At 54.7% G+C, this 25,381-nt stretch overlaps 2 protein-coding genes across 3 annotated transcripts in view; one reads left to right on the top strand and one right to left on the bottom strand.

The window, feature by feature from the left end:
• Window positions 1-25,381, top strand: part of TBCD (tubulin folding cofactor D) — a 149,381-nt gene that overhangs the window by 37,806 nt on the left and 86,194 nt on the right. For both annotated transcript variants that reach the window (XM_080825585.1, XM_080825586.1), the window contains one exon: window positions 4,418-4,512. In XM_080825585.1, the coding sequence (XP_080681711.1) occupies window positions 4,418-4,512 (95 nt within the window). The remainder of the gene's footprint in view (window positions 1-4,417; window positions 4,513-25,381) is intronic.
• Window positions 9,744-20,087, bottom strand: ZNF750 (zinc finger protein 750). Its single transcript, XM_080825587.1, has 3 exons — window positions 19,990-20,087; window positions 12,625-14,236; window positions 9,744-12,482 (listed from the first exon to the last, which is right to left on the bottom strand). Exons 2-3 carry the CDS (start codon window positions 14,061-14,063, stop codon window positions 11,774-11,776), a joined length of 2,148 nt encoding a protein of 715 aa, XP_080681713.1. The 5' UTR covers window positions 14,064-14,236; window positions 19,990-20,087; the 3' UTR covers window positions 9,744-11,773.

Here is a 25,381-nt window from a genome sequence, read left to right on the forward strand (position 1 = left end):
TTCAAACAGCTGCATGTGGTGGGTGCCTGGGTGGGCTCAGTCAGTTAAGTATCTGGCTCTAGATTTGGGCTCAGGTCATGATCTCCGTTGGGGTAAGGTTGAGCCCTGCGTCAGGCTTCATGCTGGGAGTGGAGCTTGCTTGGGATTCTCTCTCTCCCTCTCCCTGCCGCCTCTTAAAAAAAAAAACCAAAGATTAATAGTCACATGGGGTCATGGTTGTGTTGTATCTGGCTTAGCCTTTCTGGAGGCATCTGGGCGGCCCTTGGCTGGCCCAGGATGCGGTGTGGGCAGGGACATATGTGCAGGCTGTGGTCCTTGGGTTCTGAGCCTGCGTCTTGCAGGCAGGAGCAGGGCAGAGACCCGGGCAGCATGGTGTGCTCTCGGGTGCCCTGTGCAGTGCGAGGCATCTTCGGTACGGTTCGTCCCAGAGGCCTCTTGATTTTGGCTCTGGAAACCTCTCTCTGGGTTTTGGAAGCAGTTGTGTCTAAGAAGGGTGTTGCTGGTTGGTCCCCGGTTGTTTTCTTCCTGGGCTGCCAGGGCGTGTGGGTAGGGAGAGGAGCTGTCTGCCCTGGCGGGTGCTTGGTCCTGCGCATCAGTGGCCAAGGCTGCGCCGGAGCACCCATAGCGTGCGTGTCTCCTCTGGCCTTTCCCTGGCCCTTCGTCTCCAGCCCGCTCTGTGACCGCTGGAGGAGTTCAGGGAATAGGATGTCAAGTGTCCCCTTGTTCAGAGTGACAGAGCTGCTTGTGTGGCCAGTATGTCTTCAGGGGAAACTGCCTGGTGGGCAGCCTGTGCTCCTGCTGTGACTCTGGGGGGAGAGAGTGCTCCCCATCCCTGTGCGGGTTCTGCTGGCTTGGCTTAGGGTGTCCTCTTGGGCTTTTTGGGGGTGCGGCGGTGAGTGCGCGGATGGTGCGGGATCCCGCTGGTCCTGAGCGCAGCAGTGAGTCCCCGGGCGGTGACTAGTGGCGGTGCTTGCTTGGCTGTGGCGGAGCTCCCTGGTCTTGGGAGAGGGCAGCACTTTGAGCCACGCCTTGGGAGGGTGGAAAGCACCAACGTCCCACACCCCCAGCCTGTCCTCCCTGGCCCCTTTGCCTAGGCATGGCAGGTCAGCCTCACGTCTTTTCTTGTTTCCTTCCTCAGAGCATTTCTGCACGGACGCTCTGGGGTCTCTTCACCCAGCCCTCCCTCGGGCTCTTCCTTGCCCGGCTCTTTCCTTCCCTTCACGCCTGCGCTCTCCGGCCCCCTGTTGGCGGTGTCCCTGGTGCCAGCTTTCCTGGTGGTGGCCATTCCAGTGCTCCCGCACCTCCCTCACCACTCGCTGCACCTCTGCCTGGAGGCCTAGGGCCCTTGACCTTGTGTGTCTCGATCGGACTCCTAGAACATATTTTCTGCTGGCCAGACATATGGCCCTTTGTCCCGGCCTGCACCTGTGGTCTCCTTCATTCGTCCTTGATAGTTTAGTCTGCGGACACTTCTCTGCCTTTGTCTTGTTATTGTAATGAACTCCTCTAGTCTTTGTATTTAGTGGAGGGTAGAAACTGCTTTACCGCTTGCTTCCCAGGGTTGGCAGCCCAAAGTGACAAGCGGGACGTCGAGGGAAAGGACCTGAGTGCAGAGGCAGCCTTTCCCTGGATGGGTGTGAAGTACCCGGCTGTGGGACTGGGCACAGAACAGAGTCCCGCTCAGCCCAGCCCAGAAGGCTTGAGGAGCCTGGAAAGCAGGAGCCTGTTGGGTGGAGGGGGTGTGCGGTGGGGGTGGGGCGGCAGGACTGGCTGATGGCCTGGCACAGGTGCCGGTACCGTCTCGTCCCTCCTGCGGTGTTCTCCTGGGATAGGCTTTTCTGAAGGGGTCGGCATGGGATGTTAATTCCATTACCGGAGCATCCCCCACTCCCAGGAATGCCCTTCACTCCCTGCTCCGTCTGCAGGCCCGGTTCTGTGGAACGAAGCCACACCTGTCCCCAGGGGGCTCTACGGTGAGCCCCACTGGACCCGGGTGAGTGGTGTGGCCATCATCCAGCAGCTGCCGCTCCCTTCCCTACGTCCACCCCCGGGATGTGTGGCTGTCTGTCCGTGCCTGTGGCCCTGCTCCTCTTAGAAAACAGTGCTTTAGCCCCTTGCTGGCCCCCGCAGTGTCACCTCAGGGCAGAACCCCAGACATAGTGTGTGCTAGATCATCAGTCTGGTCCGCCTCAGAAGCAGAGGGGCCGTGGGAGGGGAGCAAGGCCCTGGTGGCCTGTCCAGGGTCCTAGTGTTGGCCATCTGAACTTAGCCGCACGGGGGTCTCCAGTTAGCAGATAGACTGCAGCCCCAGGGCCCAGGTGCTGGGTGTGCTGTGGGTGCTGTGACTTCTTGGAATCTCTGTGACTTTGAGAAACCTTCGGTGGAACCCCCGTGGCCCTGGGAGCGGCCACCTGTCTCAGCAGGAGATGTGCCACTTGGCTGCTTTCCGTTCTTCTCTTAGTTTTATCTTTGCGTTTGATTGGGTTCTATTTTACTTAAAAATTCAAAATGAAAGGAAAGGTGGTGAAGTGCTTCTCTCTGACCTGCCCTGGTACACAGTGTCCCCTCCTCCTGGTACCCCAGGGCACCATTTCTCCTGAGTCCTTCCAAGATGAAGCAGAAGGTCTTCACTGTTCAGTCTGCACTGGCGGGCGCTTGCCCTCCACGTGCTCCGCTTGGTCATTTTTGGGGTCGTCCTCCTTTGGTGCTTCTTGCTGCCCTTGGTGATGTGAGGCTGGGGTCCCTGAGGCCTTTGTGGCTTTTCTCTCTTGAATCTACCCACTCGTGGCTATGCCGTTTGCTGGTCTTGACTCATCTGTAACCCTGTACCCTCTCAGGATTGCCCTGCACTTGGGTCTGGGGCAGAGCCTGCCCTCAGCCACGTGGCAGAGCACGTGCGTTCCCTGGTTCAGCCGACACGGTGAGGTTCCTGTTGCTAGTCTGCGTGTTTGCGTCCGCGTCTGCTTGTGTAGGTTGGGCCTTGGAGAGAGTGAGTGGGGCAGAAGTCTGGCCGCGAGCCAGGCGCTGAGCAGGGGAGGCGCTGTTCCTGAGTCCCCCCCTGGATTGGGCGGAGTAGGGGCTGGCGAGGTGATGGCCTTCCTTGTCCTGTTCCCCCTCAAGCCACAGGCCTGACAGAGGTCATGCCGCCCTTCCATAGCCGTTGACAAACAGCAGTCCATTTAGTTCAGAAACAGACACTGGTGTAACTGGTGGTTGTTTTACTGATAATTGAGTCATCATACTGCTGATCTTTTATAAGGTTCTTTAAAATGTTACCAAATCTCATGAAAAGCATACGGCATCTCTTTCCCGTTAAAATCCTAAAGTACACAAAGTGCAGTATTCAATTTTGATACGGTCAGATAGCCTTTGTGACAGACATTTAAAAAATACCTGGAACTTAAAAATTTATAATTGGCAGTAGAAATTGGCATTGGTTGGTGGTGAGGTCCAGGGGCAGCACCTTCGTCTGTCTCAGGGAGCCCGTGTCTGCCGGCCTGTGCGCTCGGGCGGGACTTGCCGAGCGCCTGTTCGGGGAGCAGACGAGCCTGCGCGGTCCTGTCTGAATGTTCTTGTGTTGTTGCGAGCGAGGGGTGCAATTTATTTGGTTTTCATAAACATTTCTTTGTCATCACTTGATGATTTAGAACAGGAAAGAGCCCTTTAATGTCTCTTGCTTTTTGGTGAAGTGTATTGCCATGTTTATTTTGGCATCCAAGTGGAGAAACTCGCAGGAGAGCCCTTGCCAATCTAAGAAGCGCTTCTCACTAATCGTGGTGCCAGGGCTGCACTTGGAAATGAGAGAGCTCCCAAACTATTTCAGGAGAAATTTTATCAGATGTAAAATTTTACTACGACTTGATTAATTGTAGCTGTTTATTAAAAGCCAGTGTTTCAAATAGTGCAAAACCGTTCTCCGAATGGCGTTTCGTTCGCCCTGTTTAGTCTCTCCTTCAAGTCAGGCGAGGAGGAAAAGAGGTCTCCCTGTCCCTTTCTGCTAACGTAGTCTGGCCTGAATTTGATAGAATCACTGTGCCACGAGCCCCCAGGTTTAGTGCCTCGAACGGGGTCCGTCGCCGGGCGGGTCGTGAGCCGGCACGCGCTGCTGAGGCCGGAGCCCTGTGCGGAGCCTGCGTGTCTCGCTGACACGCATCTGCGGCTGCTTTCTGTGTTGGCAGCTTGTGGAGCCCACCTAGGACCGGTGCTTGGCATTGGGAGATCTGAAGAGCAATGCCTGAACGCAGTGCTTCCCTTTCATTAAGCTGCAGTGGTTTACTTCCTTCGCCAGCCGACAGCTGGAAGACTCACGAGGGGGTTTCAGGGAGGCCCCGGGGCCCAGGATGCGGACCGCAGTGTGTGTGCGCGGTGGGAGAAGTTGGCACGAACACCGTAGTCTCAGGCTGTCTGTGTGTCTCAGTTTTCAGGAGACGGACAACGCCTGGCATGGTGGCTGTCTGGCGTTGGCGGAACTGGGCAGAAGAGGCCTGTTGCTCCCTTCTCGACTCGAGGACGGTAAGTACCGCGCACGTTTGCTCTGCATCGTCAGGACCGTTCGCAGGCAGCTGGGTGCTTCGTGTCACCCTGAGCCTCCAGCGTGGGCTGCCGTGAGCTCGCCCTAGGCCTCTGCCCTCACTGCCTGCACATTTGTGTGCAGGAGAGCGCAAACGAGACCTGTGGCTTTCACCCTTTCTTCTGGTACTGACGTTTCTGATCTTCTGACTGCCTCTTCTCCCTGCTGTGAAATTTTAATACCACAGCACAGATATGCTGTGTATTTGGAACCTTTGGAAAGTCCGAGATTTTCTTGTCCCTCAGGACTGGTTTTCTCCCCTGTGGGGGTGCTGTTGTTGCCTGTCAAGTTATGCACTGCCGCTTTGTTTATCACGTGGCGTGACATCACGGTCCCCTGGGCTCAAACGAGCAGGGGTGGGGGTGGAGGGCTGGAGGAAGCCTGGTAGCGGCCTGAGCAGGGGGACGGGCACAGTGCCGCAGGCCTAGAGGGACCACCGAGCTCCAAGCCTGCGTGTCCCAGCTGTTGGCCCTTGACACGTGGTGGTGGAGCCTGGGGCTGTGGCCGTGGGAAGCGCTGTCTGGTTGGTGGGGATCGGCTCTGGGTGCGGCTGGCGGTGCCTCTGCACGGAAGGGAAGGGCATCTGCGAAGGATGGAGAAGGCGCCTTCCTGGGCCCGTCACCACAGATGCTCCGCGGCTTGGAAGCTGACTTCTGTCCAGAACAGAGACGTTTGTGCAGACGGGTAGGGCCTGCGCCCAAGCTGTGGGGTGTCAGGAGTAATGGCTTTGGGCTTGGTGTTGTGAAGTGTGAGGAGGGCTCTTGGACCCTCGAGATTCTGCTTAATCTTTCTGGTTATTTTTGTGGCAGCCTTGCTGAGGTAAAATTTTAAATACCATGAAGTTCACCCATTTAGAGTATCCAGTTGGGTGGTGTGTGGTATATTTACAGAACTGTGCAACCATTACCATAATTTAATTTCAGAACACTTTTACTGTGTCACAAAGAAACCCTGTGCTCCGGGGCAGTGACTCCCCATTTCTCCTGAACATAGCCAGCCCCAGACCACCGCTAGTCTGCTTCTGTCTCTCTAAATTTGCCTTTGCTGGTCATTTCTTATAAGTGGACTCTGGTAGTGGGCTTGATCCAACGTCTTCTGCTTAGTGAGGTCTTCAAGGTCGGTCCCTCCGTGTTGTAGCATGCAACAGTAGTCCTTTGTTCCTTTTATGGCCACATAATATCCATCGCATGGATACACGCCTTTTTTTTTTTTTTTTAAGATTTTATCTGTTTATTTAAGAGAGAGAGAGAAATAGTGAGTGAGAGCATGAGCAGGGAGGAGAGGGGGAAGCAGGCTCCCCATGAGCAGGGAGCCTGATGTGGGGCCTGATGCAAGGACCCTGGGATCATGACCGGAGCCGAAGGCAGACACTTCACTGGCTGAGCCCCCCAGGCGTCCCCACTACACCATTTATTTGTGTATTAGTTGATAGACATTTGGATTTTTCATCTTTTGGCTATTATGGACAACACTGCTATGAACTTTTGTGTGAAAGTTTTTCTGTGGACATGTGATTCTGTCGAGGAGTGGAACTCCTGGGTCATGTGGTAACTCGGTCTTTAACTTTTTGAGGAGCTGCCAAATTGTTTCCCAGGACGGTAGTACCATTTACATTTCCACCAGCGGTGTCTGTGAGGGTTCCGGTCTCTCCACATCCTCCCCGACGCTTGCTTATCTCCTAGTGGGTGTGAAGTGGTATCTCATTGTATCTCTAATTTGCATTCCCATAACTGATTTATGACGTTGAGCATCTTTTCATGTGTTGGCCATTTGGATATCTTTTTTGGAGAAACATCTGTTCAAATCCTCCGCTCATTTAAAAAATCGGGCTGTCTTTTTGTTGTTGCTGTGAGCCCTTTATGTATTCTGGATTTAAGTCTGTCACTAGATAGAGGACCTGCAGTATTTCTCCCCATTCCGTGGTGTCGTTTGACTTTCTGGTTGGTGTCATTTGCACCAAAGTCCTGCATTTTGATCAAGTCGAGTTCACCAGTCTTCCGTGTGTGAGTGTGTCAGAGACAAGGTGAAATCCTTGCCTGGGTGGTTCCAACTCCAGTTCAACTTGAAGGACAGAGAGCCTTTTCTCTGCCTTTTGTGCCTGAGACTGGCTGGCATGGATGTGCCCATCATAGCTTATGTTGAGGTGCCACTGGTCACTAGCTGCTGGAGTGGGAGGGTGTGGGTGTCGGTGTCATGAATGAGAAGAGTCAAGCTGTTGCCAAAAGTCTAGAAGATGTATAACACGTGGCCTTCCTCTGACTGGCTGGCTGCCTCCAGACTGGCGGCGTCTTCCATGTGTGCTAACTGTCTTGTAGGCCCTTGCTGTGCCTGGTGGGGCCTCAGGGAGCCGAGCTGTCTCCTGCTTGGGAAGGACGGTGCCAGGCCTGGGGAACAGTGATCTTTTTTGGCGTGGGCTCCGGAGGTGACCAGGGCAAACATTCCTTTTTCTTCTTTCCCTGTTCCTCAGACTGGATGATGCCAGTTGCCCTGTCTTCAGGTTCACTGGTTTCTTCTTCTGCTTGTCCACATCTGCTGTTGTACTGCTTGCCTGAAGTTCTCTTTTCTGTTACTGTGTTTTTCAGTTTCAGAATTTCTGTTGGTTTCTTTTTATAGTTTCTGTCTTTTTATTGACATGGCTTGTTTGGACTTTTTTGGTTGTTGTTTCCTTTAGCTCTTGAGCATATCTGAGAGAGTTGATTTTAAGTCTTTGATTTTAGTACAAAGTGGGTTTCCTCTGGGACAATTTCTCTGCTTTTCTTTTTTCCTTTGAAATATAAGTATACTTTTCTGTTTGTATGCTTTGTGGTTTTTTGTTGCTTTTGTTGGAAACTGGACATTTTGAATACTATGATGTGGTAACTCTGGAAATCAGGTTCTCCCCCATCCCTGGGGGTTTGCTGTTGTTGCTTATTGAAGGTGATCGTTGTCCACGTAGTGACTTCTTCCAGTCTGTTTGTAACGACTGTCGTCCTTGTTGTGTCTGGTCACTGAAGTCTTGGTTCCGTTATGTCTGCAGACAGCCAGGGACCTAACAGATTTCCTTAAGTGCTGAAATCTTGTAGGTTCTTTCTTCACTAAGCACTCTCCTAGGTTCTGTAAGTTTCTCACGAGATTTCAGAGTTCTGAACAAGTTGAGTCTGTCATTTCTGCTGGCTTCACGGTTGTTTTGGTGGAGAGACCGATTTGTGGAGTTCCGTACTTTGCTGTATTCTGTGACATCATCCAAAAACTAGCATTTGACCAGCGCCCCAGCATTAGTCTGGGGCATCTGAGCTTCTTATTGGGGAAGTGCCCATGAGAGAAATCAGGAAGGCTGGCAGAGCTGTTATCTGGCCCAAGTGCTGTGGGGTGGGGGTGGGGTTGGGGTCGTCAGGCCAGAGTCAGCCACGGAGGTGGTCCTGTGGTCCCAGAAGGGGCTGCGCTAGTGGCACTGCTGCACTTTCTCCCTGGCAGAGGCACCGTGGGGCCCAGAGTCCACCTGCTTCGGTAGGTGGAGCCTGGCTGTGACTGCAGTTCGTGAATGCAGAGCACCGACCTTGCCTGACCTTGTCCCTCCCCACAAGCCTGGGTACCTCAGTTCCCAAGGCAGCAGCTGGGCCCAGGGAGGGGTTGCATTCTCCGGTGCTCCTGACATGGTCCTGGCACTCGTCTGTTCTGAGGACCACGTGCCTCACCGGTTTTTAAATTTTGTGCATTTTCAACTGTTGGACACTCTAGTCTGTAAGAAAAGTGAATCAGGGGCACCCAGGTGTCTCAGTCAGAAGAACATGCAACTCTTGATCTTGGGGTTGTGAGTTCAAGCCTCACATTGGGTATAGAGATTGCTTAAAAATAAATAAAAAATTAAAAAAAAAAAAAGAAGTGGATACCATGAAAACTCTTTGACTTATTGTGTGAAGTAGTTGTCCTGCCCTTCTGAATTAAAGTGCTTTTCTCCTTGATTAATGTGTGTGTGCTTCATTTCACACCCCCACGTGCCCTCCTTCCCTGTGTGTGGCGTTGTGGTGAAGGTTAGAGCTCATGTTGGGGGCGGACTGCCACGGGCTGCTGGGAAGACTCTTCAGAAGGCTCGTTGTCAGCACTTTGTTTTCCTCTTCAGTACGAGTTCAAGAACCTCTTTAGCTTTACTGAGATACAGCTCATCTAACATGCGGTTCACCTATTGAAGATACATGATTTAATCGTTTTGGTATATTATTATTTTTTATTTTTATTTTTTTAAAGATTTTGTTTATTTGTTTGACAGGCAGAGATCACAAGTAGGCAGAGAGGCAGGCAGAGAGAGAGGAGGAAGCAGGCGCCCTGTTGAGCAGAGAGCCCGATGCGGGGCCCGATCCCAGCACCCTGGGATCATGACCTGAGCCGAAGGCAGAGGCTTTAACCCACTGAGCCACCCAGGCGCCCCTTGGTATATTATTTTTAAAAAACATTATAGGACGTATGTAACAACATCCACCTTGCTAACTGTATTTAAGTGTACCATTCAGTGGTATCGACCAGATTTACACTTCTGCAACCATTGTCACTATTTCTGAAAACTTCATCCTGAACAGAAATCGTGTCCCCATTAAGTTCCCCTCTCCTCTCCCCTGCAGCCCCTGGGAACCAGTCCTCTGTCTGCCTCTCTGAATTTGCCTGTTGTAGGTGCCCACACGGTGGAGTTGTACAAGATTTGTCCTTTTGTGTCTGGCTTGTTTCCCGGAGCAAGAGGTCTTCAGGGTTAATTCATGCTCTAGCATGTGTCAGAACTTTATTTCTCTCTCTCTCTCTTTTTTTAAAAAAATTTATTTATTTATATGACAGAGAGAGAGACACAGCGAGAGAGGGAACACAAGCATCAGGAGAGGGAGAGGGAGAAGCAGGCTTCCCGCTGAGCAGGGAGCCCGATGCGGGGCTTGATCCCAGGACCCTGGGATCATGACGTGAGCCGAAGGCAGACGCTTAACCATCTGGGCCACCCAGGCGCCCCGGAACTTTATTTCTTTGTATGGGGCGTAATAGTCCATCGTAGTCCACATTTTATCTGTCTGTTCATCTGTCAGTGGGTGCTTGTGTTGCTTTTGTCTTTTGACTTGTGAATAGTATTGTTGTGCATAGTGGTGTACGCACACCTGGTGAGTTTTTGTTTTTCCTTCTTTGGGGTGTATAGATAGGAATGGAATTGCTGGGTCATAGGGAAATAATAGTATTTTTAATTTTTTGAGGGTTTATTGCTTTTAATATGTTAAGATTAAAACTTAGAACTCCTAAGTTGGGTCACAAGAGAATACAGAAAGGTACTATAGTTAAAAAATCAGCAAAACTGGTTTTTTTTGTTGTTGTTGTTACAAAGATCTAGAACTCCGTTGTACATTTTAAATTACTATTATTATTTAGAGAGAGAGAGAGGAGAAGGGGTGGGGGGAGGGGCAGAGAGAGGAGGAGAGAGAGAATCTCATGCAGACTCCCCACTAAGTGGGGAGCCTGACCCAGGGCTGATCTCATGAGCCTGAGATGATGGCCTGAGCCGAAACCAAGAGTCTGATGGTTAAGCAACTGAGCCACCCAGGCGCCCTCCATTGTGCTTTTATAGAGAGATCTGGAGGGCCTGCTGGGGTCTCCGTGACTGTGATATGTGGCCTGTGGGGGAATTACATGAGGAGGGCTCAGTCGTGATGCTGCGGGCACACAGAGCTCCACAGTGCAGATCTGCAGGTCGGAGTGGCCTCTGCCTTCCCCCGAGAGCCCTGGGGCGTGTATCCCCTCCCGGGAGGCACTGTTGCAGGAGGGCTGGACAGTCGTTAACTGTCGTGGTTCCTCTTCTTATCACTTAAGATGATGCCTGACACTCTTGGGTGAGCTGTAAAACACAGTGGTCTCAGAATCTTTGGGCCCTTGACACGGAAGGTCCTTGTTTGTGTGAAGCACAGGGTGAGAGCTTGTCTGCAGGGTGCCAGGCTTCCTCTCATGCACGGGTCTGCTTCCCGCAGGGTGCTGACTTGCCGGAAAGCAGGCGTACCCTACTCTTGTTCCTTGTATGAAAATGAAAGAGCCCTGGGATGCTAGTGAAAGGGCGCACGTTCCTCAGGTTTGTGTCGTAACAGATGTTTCGGGTTAACGGCACGTGGTTTTCTGAAGGCACGTCTCAGCGCCACGCGGCCGTGCGCAGCGGCCCTTTGTAGGTACCTCAGGTGACCTGTCGGAGGACGGGGCCCTCTTGAAAAGTGGGAGGACGGGGTCCCGTGAAGGCCCATGGGGTGGGGCGTGCCGGTGCTGACGGCCTTTTCTCAGGGGGGCAGTTGTAGGAACTGAGGCCTGGGGAGGCCCAGGGGGGTGCGTGTGCCCGGACTTGGTGGCTGCCGTCGTGGACCGCACACGCAGGCGTGCTCACGCTCACACGCCCGGGCAGGGGCTCATTTTCTGTTTAACTGCTGCCTCAGCTTCCTCCCTTTCTCAGTGCCTTTGTTTGTTACGGCAGACTAAAGCATCACACAGGGTTCGTGTATTCTTAAAATCACCTATGAGTTTATTGGAAATTAGCAAGATATACATCATTGTAGAAAGTGGAATGTGAGGCTGAATGAGTCGGGAAATTTCCTGTAGCATCACGAGGAAGGAGAACATGTAGTAGCTGCGCCAGCGGCCTGTTTTTCCCAATGGAAATAAATTATGTGTATAAATAGCGTCTCGTTGTTTGTGTTACTCACTTACAACAAATCACAGAGTTTTTTACATAGGGCACTTTAATGACAGTGCTGGAAGTTTTCTCCTGGCGTGTTCTTTTTTTTTTTTCCAGTAATTGTTACTTACTTGAAAACACACAGTAGATTTGATAGCAGAACAGTTAAAGCAGTTTGTTTTAGTGCTAAGGTACATATAAGAAAAGTGTTTTTAAAAGCTTTCCTATAAGATGGCATACACCTAAAAGCTGTCTTTTAGTCTGTGTATTCCGTGTGACATTTTAAAAAAACAAAAGGCTGTGTTTAACTCCTCAGTCTTAATGAGTATGAGTCATTTAAATATTTTTACAACCGAAAGTAGAAACACTTTTGAATATTTATGCTTAATATTTACAGAAACTGAACTGAAGTTCATGGTTTTATTTCTTTCTTTCTTAGAAGAAAAAAGAAACTGCGTTGTCAGAATTGTACAGCAAAGGTACCAGATTGAGCTGCTGTTGTGACCTCCTTTGGAAGTCAGGTCTGCGCCCCGCGAGAGCGGGCACTAAGACACCCGTGTTCTTTTCCGAAGAGTGAACACTCTGGCTGTGTCGCTCTGCTTCGTCTTCTTAGTTCCTTGCTGGGACTTCCCAGCCTCCCTCGGACTTGTCCGCTTTTGCCCTCTGGGTCTGAGGTCACACTGAGCCTCCTGGCTCTCCGTGGTGCCGAGAGCGGGTGCGTCTTGTTGGCGGGTGGACTCCGGGGCCGCGGACTCCCCATCGCCCACCCGGACGTTCCCCGGGCTGTAGGCTGCCAGTTGGCAGAGGGCCACGGCCGCCGTCTGCTTCTGCTCGTCGCTGCTGTCCACCACTCTCGTGTCCTGGGCCTTCGCAGGAGGGGCTGTTGATGGCCCCTCAGCAGCGTCCAGGCCAGTCCGGCTTGTCGGGGTGTGGTCTGGCCCGTCTCCGGGACTTCCCGTCTCTGCGTCGTGGGCAGCCGCGGTGGCGGGTTCTGGCTCTCGCGGTGGGCTGTGGAGGGAAGGTCTCCGGGTCAGGACGTTGCAGGGGTCTTTCACCGAGAGGTTCAGGGGCACGTCCTGCGGCTCTGCGTAGTCCCTGTGCGCGGGGCTGTGCGCGGCCGCTCTAGCCTCGGCTCTCTTGGAGAGGTTCAGCGGAGCCGTCCGCGAGCTGTCCTCTGGGCTGGACGGTGTGGCCTCCGGGCCGCGAGAGGCGCTGCGCGTCTCAGCTGGGGCGTCTCCGTTCACGGCGTCGAGGCTGGAAGAGGCAAAGAGAGGCCTTAATAGGGACCTTGCTTGGAAGAGCTGCGCTGTGCAAAGCGTTTTAGCATGTATGAGGTCGGCTAACGGAGCGCAACCGGAGACGTGCTTTGGGGACTTTGAAAATGAAATTTTCTTACCTTTTTGCAGACTCGTCTCTGTTTTCCAGAGCTTGGGAATGTGGGCACTCTGTGCTTTTCTTGACAGGCTTGAAGGCTGTGACGCTGTGTTCAGGCTGATGGAGCCTTCCCAGGGCGCTGAAGGCTGGCTTGTCTGAGGGGCTGCCCGGCTCTGCACACGGCTGACTTGTCTGTGTGAAGTTGGTGGGACTTGGCCTTCCTGGGGAGCCCGTGGCTGCGCTGCCTGCTCGAGGGCTCATTTTGGTTCCCTCTGTGTCCCTTTGCCCAACTTTGGAGGAATCTTTAGCCTCAGGAGTTGGGCTCTCCTTCTCAAACTCGGTGTGTTTTTTGTGGGTGCTGGAAGGACTTGACTTGGACGGACTCAAGGCTGGGTAGAGCAGGGCAGCTTCTTCCAGTAGGTGGGAGCTTTGATCTCTGGAAATACCCGCGACGGGTGGGAGTCTGAGACCGTAGGAGGAGAACGCAGACTCTGGTCTGTAAAACCCGTAAGGAATCGGCAGGTTGGAATGATACTGCTGAAAGAACCTGTAATGGTCATATGCCGAGGGGGGGTTCAAGTGCTTCGGGACTGGCCCCGGAGGAGGCAGCAGGTGCCTCTGGTCTTGGGCCCCGTAGACGGAGAGCAGGGGGGCATCGCATTCGGGTGAGTTCCCGGCGAGTAGGTAGGGTGAGTAGATGGTGGCCAGTCCGTGCTCTGTGTAAAAGTGTGGTGAGTACTCCGGGATCGCGGGCTGCATGTAAGGGGAAATGGCACCAAACCCCTTTGTAGAAGGGATTTTGTGTGCGAACTCAGGTGGGAGGAAGGGCGAGCCGGCTTTCCATGGGTAGCCGGGAGCGTGGAATGCAGACTTGGTGTGGAAGGAGGTGGCTTTGGCCGTGGGGTTGGGCAGCGCCAGCAGCTCGGGAGCCCCAGTGCGTTCTGGCGCTTTCAGTCTGTGCTCTCCCACCGGTACAAACGCCGAGGGCCGTGCGATGCCTTCCAGAACGGGCTGGGTTCCCCTGCCGGCCTCTGGAGCTGGACTCAGGGGAGCTGCTTCCTCGTGGAGAGCAGGCTTCTGTCCCGGGCACCTTTGGGGCCCACGTGCGTGCAGGTCTAGGTTTTCCTTCACGTCGTCCTTGGCGAGGCTTTGCTGGAGCTTGGCATCGAAGTGTGGGAGCCCGCTCGCCACAGGCTGGGCGGAGGCGGGCTTTGCGGCCGTGTCTGGCTGGTTCGCTTGCTTGGGGTCCAGGGAGTTGGATTTGGGGCACTTAGGGACGCGGTCCTGTTCTGACACCAGAGTGATGGAGTTCTTGCAGAGCCCGTACTTCATGTGGTTGAAAAGGTGTGACTTCTCGTTGCAGGTGAAAGGACACTGGAAACACTTGTACTTGAAGGGCTTTCCTGGGGGTCTGGGGATGTAGTGCGGCTTTTTTGGTTTCCGCTCTTTGAGGAGACTCATGTTCTTTCTTGCGGTGTAGGCGCTGCTGTTCTCGCCGATCACTGCTGGCTCGTGTCTAATTAAGATTGGCGGGGGCCGCTCCTCCTTCGCTTGCTCTCCCCGGGCTTCTCTTTGTAGACCGCGGCCCGTGCTGGGCGTCCGACCGGGGATGTCCTGCTCGCTGGGGCCGCGTGCTGCAACAGAGAGCAGAGCCTTAGCGACAGGACACGGGCCTTTCGGGTGGGGGAGGAATTAGCCCGGCCCCATAATGCTCGCCTGGAGATACAGACGGCTCCCACCCTCGTCCTGGCGAGGATGAGACGCGCACCAAGTGCACCTGCTAGTATCCTGGCCACCAGCCCCTACGGTGTTCCTGTTTTCTCAAGTCTGACCTGAAAGGGTTCTCTTGGGGCTGTGAAGAGGGTGGTGTGTCAGCGTCAGCTCTGAGAATGCCTGTAGTTCTCTTTGAGTAGACCCCTTGGGAATCTTTATCCTGTGACCTGAGGCCTCTGATGCCTGGAAGGTGGTAGCCTGAGGCCAAGTGACTGTTGGGACCCCCCGCCCCGACCCATGTCCATGGAGTCTGTGGTGCTGGTCTGACTGCGCTGACCGTGACTACGGGGGCCTGGCCTGTGCGGGACACCCACATTGCTTACTTAGAGCCACGAAGTCTGAGTGTGCCACGGAGTCAGTGCTCCTGGACTGTCCTGTCCTATTTAATCACGTTGTGTTCTGTGTGTGGGGACTTAGAAAAGAATATGTAAATACGCAGTCCCACCCTGCTGCTCCCAAAATCAAACGAAAAGTCAGCTTTATCGGCGAGTAGCATTTATGCTATCTCAAATGCAGAGGTGAGTGCTGTGTTTATGTTGACTCAGATGATCTCGTGATGCTATCAGGGTGAGTTTCTGAGCCCTGTGAGGGACCGAACGTTCTCCTTCATGGCCTTTTCCACCGCCCGCCCCACGAACACCGTGGAGTAAGTTCTCGCGCTCACCCCGCGCCTGCTGGGCCAGCACACGCAGGTACGTGTGGACAGCTGAGAGCATGTTCAGCCCGGGGCGCCTGCCTGCCTTTCCTGGCCTTCCCTCCAAGTGGGGGTGCTTGTCTGAGAGATGGTGGGATCGTGGTAGGACGCCGTCCGAGCCTTCACCCTGTGGAAGTGGGCCCTGGGCCATCCTTGGCAAAGTCCTGGCTGCACTGTCTCTGGCCTTCTCTGCCTAACCCTCGGGCTCGCTCCCTGATCCTGCCCCCTCCCAGGCTTAACCAGAGATCTCAGCCCGCTTCCTTGAGAGGCTGCTCTGCACAGCCCTCGGGCGCTCTCCCTGCCTCATAACCCGAAACCGAGAACAAAGACGTGAGGTCTGGGAGGATCTCGCATGGGCCCGGCGGCGCGGCTGGGTGTCCCGGCCCGGCCCGTGGAGTGACTGTCTGGGAGCGAGCGTGTGGGTGGGGAGGCTGGAGGGCCACGGGAGGAGTCGGCCCGGGCTTTCACTCAAGAGCTTCAGCTTCTAGATGTTTTCAAGCAGCTTAAAAATAAAATTAAAAGGAAGTGATTTAACAAAACTCTCTCAGATGTAGTTTTGCTTTAAGGAATAGGCAGATGAGGCCAGTCCTGAGTCTTGTGGGATTTCGTGGATAAAGCATCACCTTCTAGACACTGGGTGGTTAGGAAAGGCTGGAAAACAGCCTTTCAAAACTGGAGAAATACATATGGGAAATCGAAGAGACTGGTTTTCACAAAATAAAACGTAGTTTCTCTGAAATGCCTTCCCTCGCCGCCGCACACACTGCCATGAGCTCATCGGTGGTGTGCTGGGGGGGTGGGGGCGGGGGGGGTTGGGTTTTCACTTGGATACTTTAATTTCTGAGAAAGCGGTCTGATTTTATTCTCAGCAAACTGGTTTCTCTACTCATTTATTCCTGTTCCTTAAAAACACAAAGAAGCACCCCCCTTTGTCATCCATTGTTTCCACACGTGTATTTATTAAGAGGTAGTTTCTGCCAGTGTCTGTGGCCCTTCTCTTGTGAGGCGTGTCTGCAGAGCAGTAGTGGTGAGGCACATATTTTGGGTGAGAAACGAGAGTTTTTGGCTGCCCTATGGCCGTGACTGGCAAGGGGGTTTCCCAGAGCCCTGGGAAGGGGCCGTTCATAGGCTCACCCTGCCCCTGTCCTCCTCTCTCATGCACGGCTGCAAGGCAGTGTCAGAGCCGAGCACGTTAGACTTGTGAGCATAGCTTTGTGTCTTTCTAAACTTCTCCTCTTATTAAAGGGAGAAACGTGAAATAACCCTTTATGAGTTCAGCCCATGCCCTGGGGGTTCGGTATGCTCTGGGCTATAAAAGCACGATTTCCTCCGCCCGTCAGGAAGCGATTCCCGCCAACCCTGGCCAGCTAGATAAGTCAGCGGGCGTGTGCCGGCACGTCTGCCCGCGCTCCCCGGTTCTGAAGGCGTGAGAACCTCTGCAGGGCAGGTTCCCATGATTGTATAGGGTATGTTATGGCAAAGATCCGAAAAGTGATTTCATCACTAGCTGGACGCATCATGATCAAAATGATGACAGTTGCAAAACTTTATCAAGTGTGAGTCCAGAGTCCGGCGATACCGAGAGTGGACACGGACACGCTACCACCAGCCTCTCAAACCCCGGAGCTCAGAGGAATGAAAAATTCCCTCAGGATTTAAGAGAATGATTCAGATGTGTTTAAAAATGATGTGTTCATTGTAGAAGCAGTGGTGTTTAGCGTTGCTGATACTTCTGGGCAAACGCATAAATAAACCTATGTTGAATTTGCTAAACATTTATAGGAGGCCAGTTGCATTTAAGTTATCTTAGTGTTACCTGGAAGAATAACTTGGGTAATTGGTTTGATGTTAATATTAATGTATACTTTTCTCAATCAAATGATGTCGTATGTAAAGTTCTGGTCTGAGTTTTTGTTCTTTATTCAGTTAGCATCCAGGGACAGTAAATAGGTTCCCTGGGGATCATGCCAGCGCCCCGGGAGGTGAGAGTGTTCCAGGGCTGACCTGTGGGGAGGCGAGCCTGCCGTGGACTCACAGGGGCAGCAGTCTTAGTAGCTTTGGGTAAACTGACCTCTCAGGGTTGCACAAGTCACCGATTAAAACGAGGGAGCACAGCTGCTTCCGATGCCGGCGGAGACAGGCGTATCCACCGGGCCGTAAAGATGCAGTAACGTCAGAGAAGTTAGTGGGATAAAATGGAGGCTGTTGTAAGCTCTCGGAGGGAACAGCCCGGATAGCATGGGGTCAGCCTGCGAGCTCTCCTGTGAGGGTTGGCAGGCACGGGAGCCCGACCTGGTCACCCGGGGCCTCGGCGGTCTCACCCTGCGTAGGGACGTGGATTGTGACCGTCTCTACCCTCGGCCAGCCCAGCCGGTTTCTATCTGCGGGGCTTGGTGCTTGCTGGCAGCTGCTGCTGTTAAATTTGCGGGAAAAGGGTATGGTTGCCAAAACAATGCAAATGAGAACTTTAACTGTTGGTAGTTAAGTTTGGATTTGCATTGAGAGGTGAGGTTTTCCTAAAGGTGCTGCGAGTTTGTCTTTGTCACAGCCTCTTCCTGGAGAGGCGTGTGTCTGTCTGGAGGGCTGCTGGCCGTGGGGGGGCCCTGGGAGGTGGCTGCCTCGGGCTCCCAGTCCACTTGGTCCCCAGGGCAGGTTTGTGTTCACAGTGTGGTTTACTCTCGATAAGCAGGAAGTGCGGGGAGCTGCTCCTCACGCCCCTTCCCTCCCTCCCTTCAGGGTCCGAGGGGCTGTCACTGAAATGCGGGTGGCTCTGTCCTCTGCCTGCCTCGGCGACTTCCCTGTCAGACTCCGGCGGCCGGCGCGGCCCGTGGGCACAGGTGGGCACAGCGTCCGCACTGGGGGTGGGTGGTGACTTAAAGGCGCCCAGCAGGGCCCTGTGTGCGCTTCCAGGGGCTTTCCTGCTTTATTTAAAGATGCCCCTGTTGTGACATCAAGCATTTCAAACGCCTGCTTGTGTTGAACCGATGTACTTTTTTGCCTCAGAAAGTGCCGCGAGCCGGCCCTGGCTGCCGCGGTTCTCCCCCCGCGGGGCGCCGGCGCGACTGCCCACACAGCGCCTCAGCGGCCTGTGGTTTCGGTTGGCCACAGGCTTTTGTTTGCTCGTTTCTGAAGTTCTCAATTGCCAGTGCACTGGCTTCCCGTAGGTTCCTCGGCGCGGACAGTTAATGTCGTTGCCGGGTGTAAGGAAATGCTGAGCGTTGAAAAGGTTTCTAAGGAGTTTGAAATCCAGAAAACAGACAAGAGAAAGAGATCTTTCTTGAACTTTGATAGGACACCATAGAGGTAATTACAGCTTAGCTTTATAGGACACCGCTGCGACGGGCCGGCTGAGTGTGCTCGTCGCGCGGGCTGCCCCGTGAACCGGACCAGCGCTGGAAGGGTCCCCGCGGTGCCGCGCGGCTCTGGCAGGGAGCCCCGGCAGGTAGCGTCGTGAAGGGCATGCTATAATTACGATATTGTGATGTGGCGTTATTGCATAACCCAAGGACACGCCATTGTCGCCTACCCACTGGGGTGTCGCAAGAACGAGATTTGTGAGTTTTACTCCAATTGAGCTTTTCCAGTGACTAACCGCCACGCCCGCCGGGACTCCTACCTAGTTCTTTAAAATGAAGGATAAACTTGGGGCGCCTGGGCGGCTCAGTGGGCTAAAGCCTCTGCCTTTGGCTCAGGTCGTGATCTCAGGGTCCTGGGATCGAGCCCCGCATCGGGCTCTCTGCTCTGCGGGGAGCCTGCTTCCCCCCCTCTGCCTGCCTCTCTGCCTGCTTGTGATCTCTGTCTGCCAAATAAATAAATAAAATCTTTAAAAAAAAAAAAATGAAGGATGAACTTCAGGATGACCATTACCGAGGGAGGAAGACCGTTTTCCAGAAGGTAGTTTGAAAGAACGGATCTGGGAAAAAACAGGCCTCTTTGTAGTTCCAGCCAGAGACCCCAAGTTACAGACTAGGCTCCTCCTAGTAAGTGCACGTAGCTTTAACGTTAGACAGCCTGTCACCAGATCCAGTCCCCCTCGGCCTCGTTTATCCCGAACAATACCAGTTTGAGGCATTGGGAGGACTTTGTTAATGCAAAATGAAGATAATAAACATAGACAGAATTTGCTTAAGTAAAGTCTGACTAGACTTGGCCATTTGGTCATTAATTGTTGTTGAAATGGGTTTATGAGAAGCTTTGTAAGGGGGAAAAAACCTCTTTTTGTATACTTGAGAGATCCTTTTAGGTTTTGTTCTTTGTTTTGGTAAGCACATGTCAAGCCAGTACTTATTTTAGGGACGTAAGGGTGGCACAGTTGGTGAAGCGTCTACCTTCGGCTCAGGTCTCACGGGTCGAGCCCCGTGTCGGGCTCCTGCTCACTGGGGAGCCTGCTTCTCCCTCTCCCTGTACAGCTCCCCCTGCTTACGTTCTCTCTTTCTCTCTCTGTCGAGTAAATAAAATCTTAAGGAAAAAAAAAAAAGACAGTACTTATTTTAAACTTCAGAAAGTTTTAGAATGTGACCTGTAAATTTAGCAGTTATCTGAATCTATGTATATATGTTTACATGTGTTTGTACGTACATGATTTTTTAATGTTGAAATTTACTGTAGTTTTAAGGTAAGGGACAGATAAGCACTTACATACGTTTGAGTTTTAGTTTAAATTTTATGTGGAAATGAGGACTTCATTTCCAAATAAACTTGTTCGTACTCTTAGAATAAAGTGTAAGCCTTATTAAAAGTTTTGTAATAATGGTCTCCTTTCCAGCGATGCACCTGCCGGGTCCTGAGTAATCCTCAGGGAATAGAGCAGGGCAGCGCACACAGCAGGCAGGTGGTTCGCTGAGCCAGATAGCCAAGTCAAGGTACATCTGAGAGCAGTTTTGAAAGAAAACTCGAATTTGAAAAGAAATGGGTACTTACCAGAGACGGGCCGTGCTGGGAGCGGTCGGGTCGGGAGCCGGTGGCTGACGGTGCCCGAGAGCAGGAGCTGTTCTCACGCTCGCTCGCCGGCTGAAACTAGAGCCGGCAGTTCTAGTGGGAGGGGTTTAAGTGTAGGAGTTGAGCCCTCGGGGCGTAGAGATGCACCTGATATCCCTCCTGCCCGCAGCTACGATTCATGTGTTTGCCCCCACCTAGCCGCCTAGGAGCAGCGTCACCGACGGGCTGGGAGGCCGGGCGCCACCTCCGTGCACGGCCGCTCCCTGCTTCGGGGCGGAGAAGGCCATTTTGGTGCTGGTCAGAAGTTCCTGGGCTGGAGGGGGAGACGTGTTTGGGCTGGAACCGAGCCCGAGAGGGTGTAGATGGGACTCTGACCAGTGTTTGGTGTTGTAGCAGAGACCCCATGTGTGAGATCTCCTTCAGAACCGCCGGCATAAGCAGGAGCAGCAGGTCGACCCAAGATGTAGTCTTAAATACAGCTCCCCTCGGAGGCCACACTCACCGGTGTCCTCGCGCTGCGGGCTCTGCCTGAGCCCTTCATCTTGTCTTTCTGTCCTCACCCTCGTGCCTGGGAATCTGCCTGCCGTCCTCCTCGTGGGGGGCGGGCGGGGGGAGCCTCAGCCGCCTCCCCGCGGGGGCCTGCCGGCGCACGCCCGGGACCGGCAGCGAGCACCGAGCTCCCTGCTGTTGCCAGGAGGTGGCTGTGTGCCTCTCCCTGCCCCTGGTCTTAGATACAACGGAGACGCCGCGTTTCGGAGCCTGTGTATCTCCCTCCCTGCTTCAGCTGCTTGCTGTTTAACCCACGGCTGTCAGTGAGGCTGCCCTGTGGTGCTGGTTCGGGGACAGGGAAAGGAGGCGGCGTGGGCTGGGGCCAGGCCCCCCGTCACGCATGGTGCGTCTGGCATGGTGGTTGGTGCAGGGTCAGACTTGCCAGGCCAGATGCTGTAGGTTGGTTGGTTGTTTTTAATTCAAGGCTTAGGATTTTACTTTGCTTTATCTTTGTATTGAATTCTTTAAAAAAATGTTTTTAGTTACTTTTGTCCAAATTAAGTGACCGTGTAATTGGAAAGGTGAAAAAATAGTTCTGTAAGTCTTGTCACAAAACACTAGTTCATCGCTGTCCCTCTGACGAGCCGCCCCGAAACTTGGTGTCTTAAAGTCTTATTACCTCTCGTGTCTCTCTGTGTGGGTCAGAGGTGTGGGCCAGCTCTGCGAGCACGGCGGGCTTCGTTGGTGGGGCCCTGGTGGTGTTGAGCCGGGCTGGAGGGGCCACTGTGGTGTCATCCACCTTGTGTCTTGGAGGGAACGGCTGAGCATTCTTCTCCGTGTGGCCTCACTGCCCAGGCCTGTCCACGAGTGTGGTTGGTGAGGCATCTCTTGTGTCCCGCTTCATTTGCCCAGCCTGGATGGGAGGATGGCAGGCCCTGTGTCTCAGTGGGACACTGCCCCACGGCTTCCCTTCCCATCGCTGCCTCGGAGCAGGACGGGAACCTTTTCTTAGCGGAGTATTTGGTGTTTACTTCCTTGGTTCTAAATAACATTACTCTGTTGCTACTTCTGTTCCCTCTACCTGCCTCCAACTCCAGTCCTAGGTACTGTCTGCTGACTTCCTTCGTGCAAAGTCTTCCTCTGCCCTCCTGCTTGCTTCCCCGTCATCCTGGGGCCGCCTTTCCCTCTCTCCTGTATCAAAAGCCTGCTTCTTGGGTCCCATGTCTTCTCTTTGGGGTTGCGTTTTTACGTTGGTACGGAGCACATGCTGTTATTCTGTTGGTAGGCTCCTGGGCCTGCAAGAGAGGTGGCTTTGTGGCGATGTGGACTGGTTGATAGTCTGGCTGGGTATAGAACCCTGGGCTAGATGTCGTTCACCCTTGGTTTTGAAAGTGCTCTCCTCTGCACGTAGCTTTCACGACTGCTGTTCAGAAGTGCCTGCCCATTCTGATTTCCTGATTCTTTCCCTCCAACATTTAAATATGAACGATATTTAGAGAGAGGGAGAGCGAGAGCACATGAGCAGGAGGGGGAGGGGCAGAGGGAGGAAGAGAGAGTGAGTCTTAGACCCCTCAGTCAGCCCGATGTGGGGCTCCATGTCACAACCCCGAGATCGTGACCTGCGCCGAAACCAAGGGTCAGACGTTTAGCCGACTGAGTCACCCAGGCGCCCCCAGTGGGAATGATCTCAAACAGGGAAGTCAGGAGAATCCAGCCCTCGGATTCTGTGATGCACGTTTTACTGAGTTTGCTCTATCGTAGAGGTCTGCAAGTGGTGCCTGTCTGGGGTGGGGGTGACTCCGGCACTCCGCGTCTTGGCGGGGAAAACGCTCAGAGCTCAGAGCTCTTCAGAGCCGTGCAGTTTTTACCTTCAGGAGAGGAACTGTGGGCAGATCGTTACTGACATGCCTGCTGATGTGCTCAGGGGCACCGTCGGTGGGATTTCTTCCACCCGTGCTCTTCTAGAATTTTATGCAGGTTGTGACTCCTGACGCTCCTCCTGACCCTCTTTTTCTCCGTTTCCAAAATATTTTCTGTCTGGTAGGTGCTGCTTTTCTGCTGCTACACTGTTCCCGGGAGCACTCTTTGGTTCTCTGGTGCCCCTCCGTAGCGTCTCATTCTTGGACGGTAGTCGCCGTGGCTTCTCTTGTTTCTCTGAGGGTTTTCGTGATGCTTTGGGCAGGTGGTGGGCATCTCCCACCCTCTTACACGGGTTCTGTGTTTTCACTGTGGCCCCTCCTTTGCCTCTCAGCACATCCGGAAAAATAACTGCTGTCTTGGCTGGGAGTGGGGGCTTCAGGGGTCTGCTTCTTTGGTGACCTTCACAGTGCTCCTTGTTTTAGCCACCGCCCTGCTGCCCCCCAAGCCCCGGAGTTATCTGCAGCCTTTCGGGCATCCTGCTTGTTGACCTGAGAGGTTCTGGGTTGCCTCACGTGCGCTCCTGAGTGCCATCCCTGCCGGGCCTTCCCCCTCTCCCGTCACCCTGTTGCTCATGCCTTGGAGATGGAAGGTGCTCTCTGTGGTTGCGGGTGGGATTGTGCCGGCTGTTACGTGCGTTCGCTCTCCTCCGTTACCCCGACATCTCGCAGCCGGGTTTCTGACCAAGGTCGCGTCTTCGGGAAGAGCACGGGGGCGGCAGCGTGCACGGATTGAGCGCTCACGAGCTGTGAGGCCTGCGCTCATTCATTCAGTCACTGTGGCAACTGTGCGGTTTGCAGGGTCAGGCGGCAGGTGAGCCTGAAGGGCCACAGCAGAATCAAAGCAGGCGGGGGTAGGGGAGGGAAGTGCCTCCCTGCGAGATGCTAATGGCCGTGAGCTGGCCCAGCGCCCCTGTGCTCAGAACTTGGGGGTGGGGGTGGGGGGGTAGTGGCTGGCGGCCAGGCTCTGGGCCTTGGTGTGTCTCACTGGGCCCAATGGGTCGAGCGTGGGGATGGACCGGCGCCGTGGCTGCGGCTACTCTTGTGGGGAGCAGCGGCGTTGCCTGTTGGGGGGGCGGGCATCATGATCGGACTCACGCAGAGCCCGGACTTCCCCGCATGGGGTGTGGGTCTAGCTCTCCTGCAGGAAGGGTGGGCCCTGGCGAGGGCCGGCAGCTGCTTGCTGGGCTCCTCCCACCTGCTCCCTGCCCTCTCTGGGTGGTGGGTCTGTCCCTGGCACCATCCCTGTCCCCTGTGTGCGTCCTGCGCCCTTCCCGTTCCCCACTCAGCAGCACGTCTGCGCGTGGGTGCTCTGCGGCTCCACTGCTGACCCCCTCCGTGCGCGGGCGGTTATCGGACCGGGACCTCCGTCCTCCCTCCTGCAGGGTGGCCACGGGCGGCAGCTGCTGGAGGGCTGCCGGAGTCCTGGATGCGGGCCCGCGGTAGCCCACCGCCGCTGCGCGAACCAGAGCTCTCCGGGGAGGGGAGCACATGGCTCCCGTGCTTGACCTTGTAAGGAAGTAGGAGACAGTGTTCACTTTGACACTTCGGGGGCTGCGTCCGGGGAGAGGGGAAGGAAACAAGAGCTCCTTGAGGGTGTGATTCCACACGCCTTCAGTTCGGTGGTGGCTAGAGGAGGTAAGCCCTGACCTGCTGCCCAGGTGGCACTTGTGCGGTCTCCTGGTCAGCAGATGCTGGGTCACATCCAGCCCTTGTGGCCTGGCCGGGGCGGGGGTCCCCTGAGCAGGCAAGCGGGGGCGGTGTGCAGACTGGGGTGCCTTACTGCCCGGGCTGTACCTCAGGGCCGCGTGGGAAGTGACGGGCTCAGGCTGGGGGTCCTTCCTGGCCGACCCAGTAGTGAGACGGGGGACCCGACCTGGCTGACCCGGTAGTGAGACGGGGGGAGGGGGCCCTTCCTGGCCAACACGGTAGTGAGACTAGGGGGTCCTTCGTGGCCGACCCGGTAGTGAGACTGGGGGGGGTTCCTTCGTGGCCGACCTGGTAGTGAGACTGGGGGGTCCTTCGTGGCCGACACGGTAGTGAGACTGGGGGGGGTTCCTTCGTGGCCGACCTGGTAGTGAGACTGGGGGCCCTTTGTGGCCGACACGGTAGTGAGACTGGGGGGCCCTTCGTGGCCGACACGGTAGTGAGACTGGGGGGGGTTCCTTCGTGGCCGACACGGTAGTGAGACTGGGGGGCCCTTCGTGGCCGACCCGGTAGTGAGACTGGGGGGCCCTTCGTGGCCGACCCTGTAGTGAGACTGGGGGTCCTTCCTGGCCGACACGGTTGTGGGACTGGGGGGGCCCTTCCTGGCCAACCCTGGGCCCCTGGTGGGTAGGGCGGCCTTGTGTCGTTCACGTGAGCTCACAGGTATGTTTCTCAGGGTTTCTTGACTGTAATTTGTTTCCAGTTGGAACCCCATAATGAGAAGCCCATCTAAGGAGCCTTGTGTGATCTCTTCAGGCTCCTGAAGCCTCGGTTCTGCTTGTCCTGGGGGCTGTCCCTGGCCCCCACTGCTGATGGGCACCCGTGGGGCACGTGGGGGCCCTCTGCCCTTCTTCTCGGGTCTCTCTTTGCGGGACAGGTGTTTCCTCCCTCGGTGCCAGAGTCTTGGTGCTGAGGACCCTGTGTTGCTGAGCTCTGCTGCCAGCACCCTCCTCTGCTTCTGGGTTTTATGCTGTGTTCTTTCTGTAGACTGAGGGACAGGCTCTGTCCCCCCAGATCCGGCGTCTTTCCTAAGCTTTCTGGGGGTCTTCAAAAGCCTGGCAGCCTGGGGCAGGAGTTTGGGCCCTGCCCTCCTGCCCGGAAGCCACCAGCTAGGCCTGCACCTTGTCTTCTGAGATCAGGAACCTAGGAAGAAGTGGCCGCCTTTCACGGATGTTCCTGACCTGGGCCTGTGTGTGCCGGGACGTGCCCCTGTGAGCCGAGCAAGCAGTGGGCGCCAGGGACCTTGGGGGGAGTGCAGCAGC

This window comes from Martes martes, assembly GCF_963455335.1.
Source record: "Martes martes genome assembly, chromosome: 16".
Taxonomy (NCBI): Eukaryota; Metazoa; Chordata; class Mammalia; order Carnivora; family Mustelidae; genus Martes; species Martes martes.

What these genes read in the sequence shown, in the direction of transcription:
- ZNF750 (XM_080825587.1), bottom strand. Translation starts at nt 14,063, where the DNA reads ATGAGTCTCCTCAAAGAGCGGAAACCAAAAAAGCCGCACTACATCCCC. An exon ending in AGAGACGAGTCTGCAAAAAG is followed by an intron (nt 12,483 to 12,624) that starts GTAAGAAAATTT and finishes TGCCTCTTCCAG; the next exon opens with CCTCGACGCCGTGAACGGAG.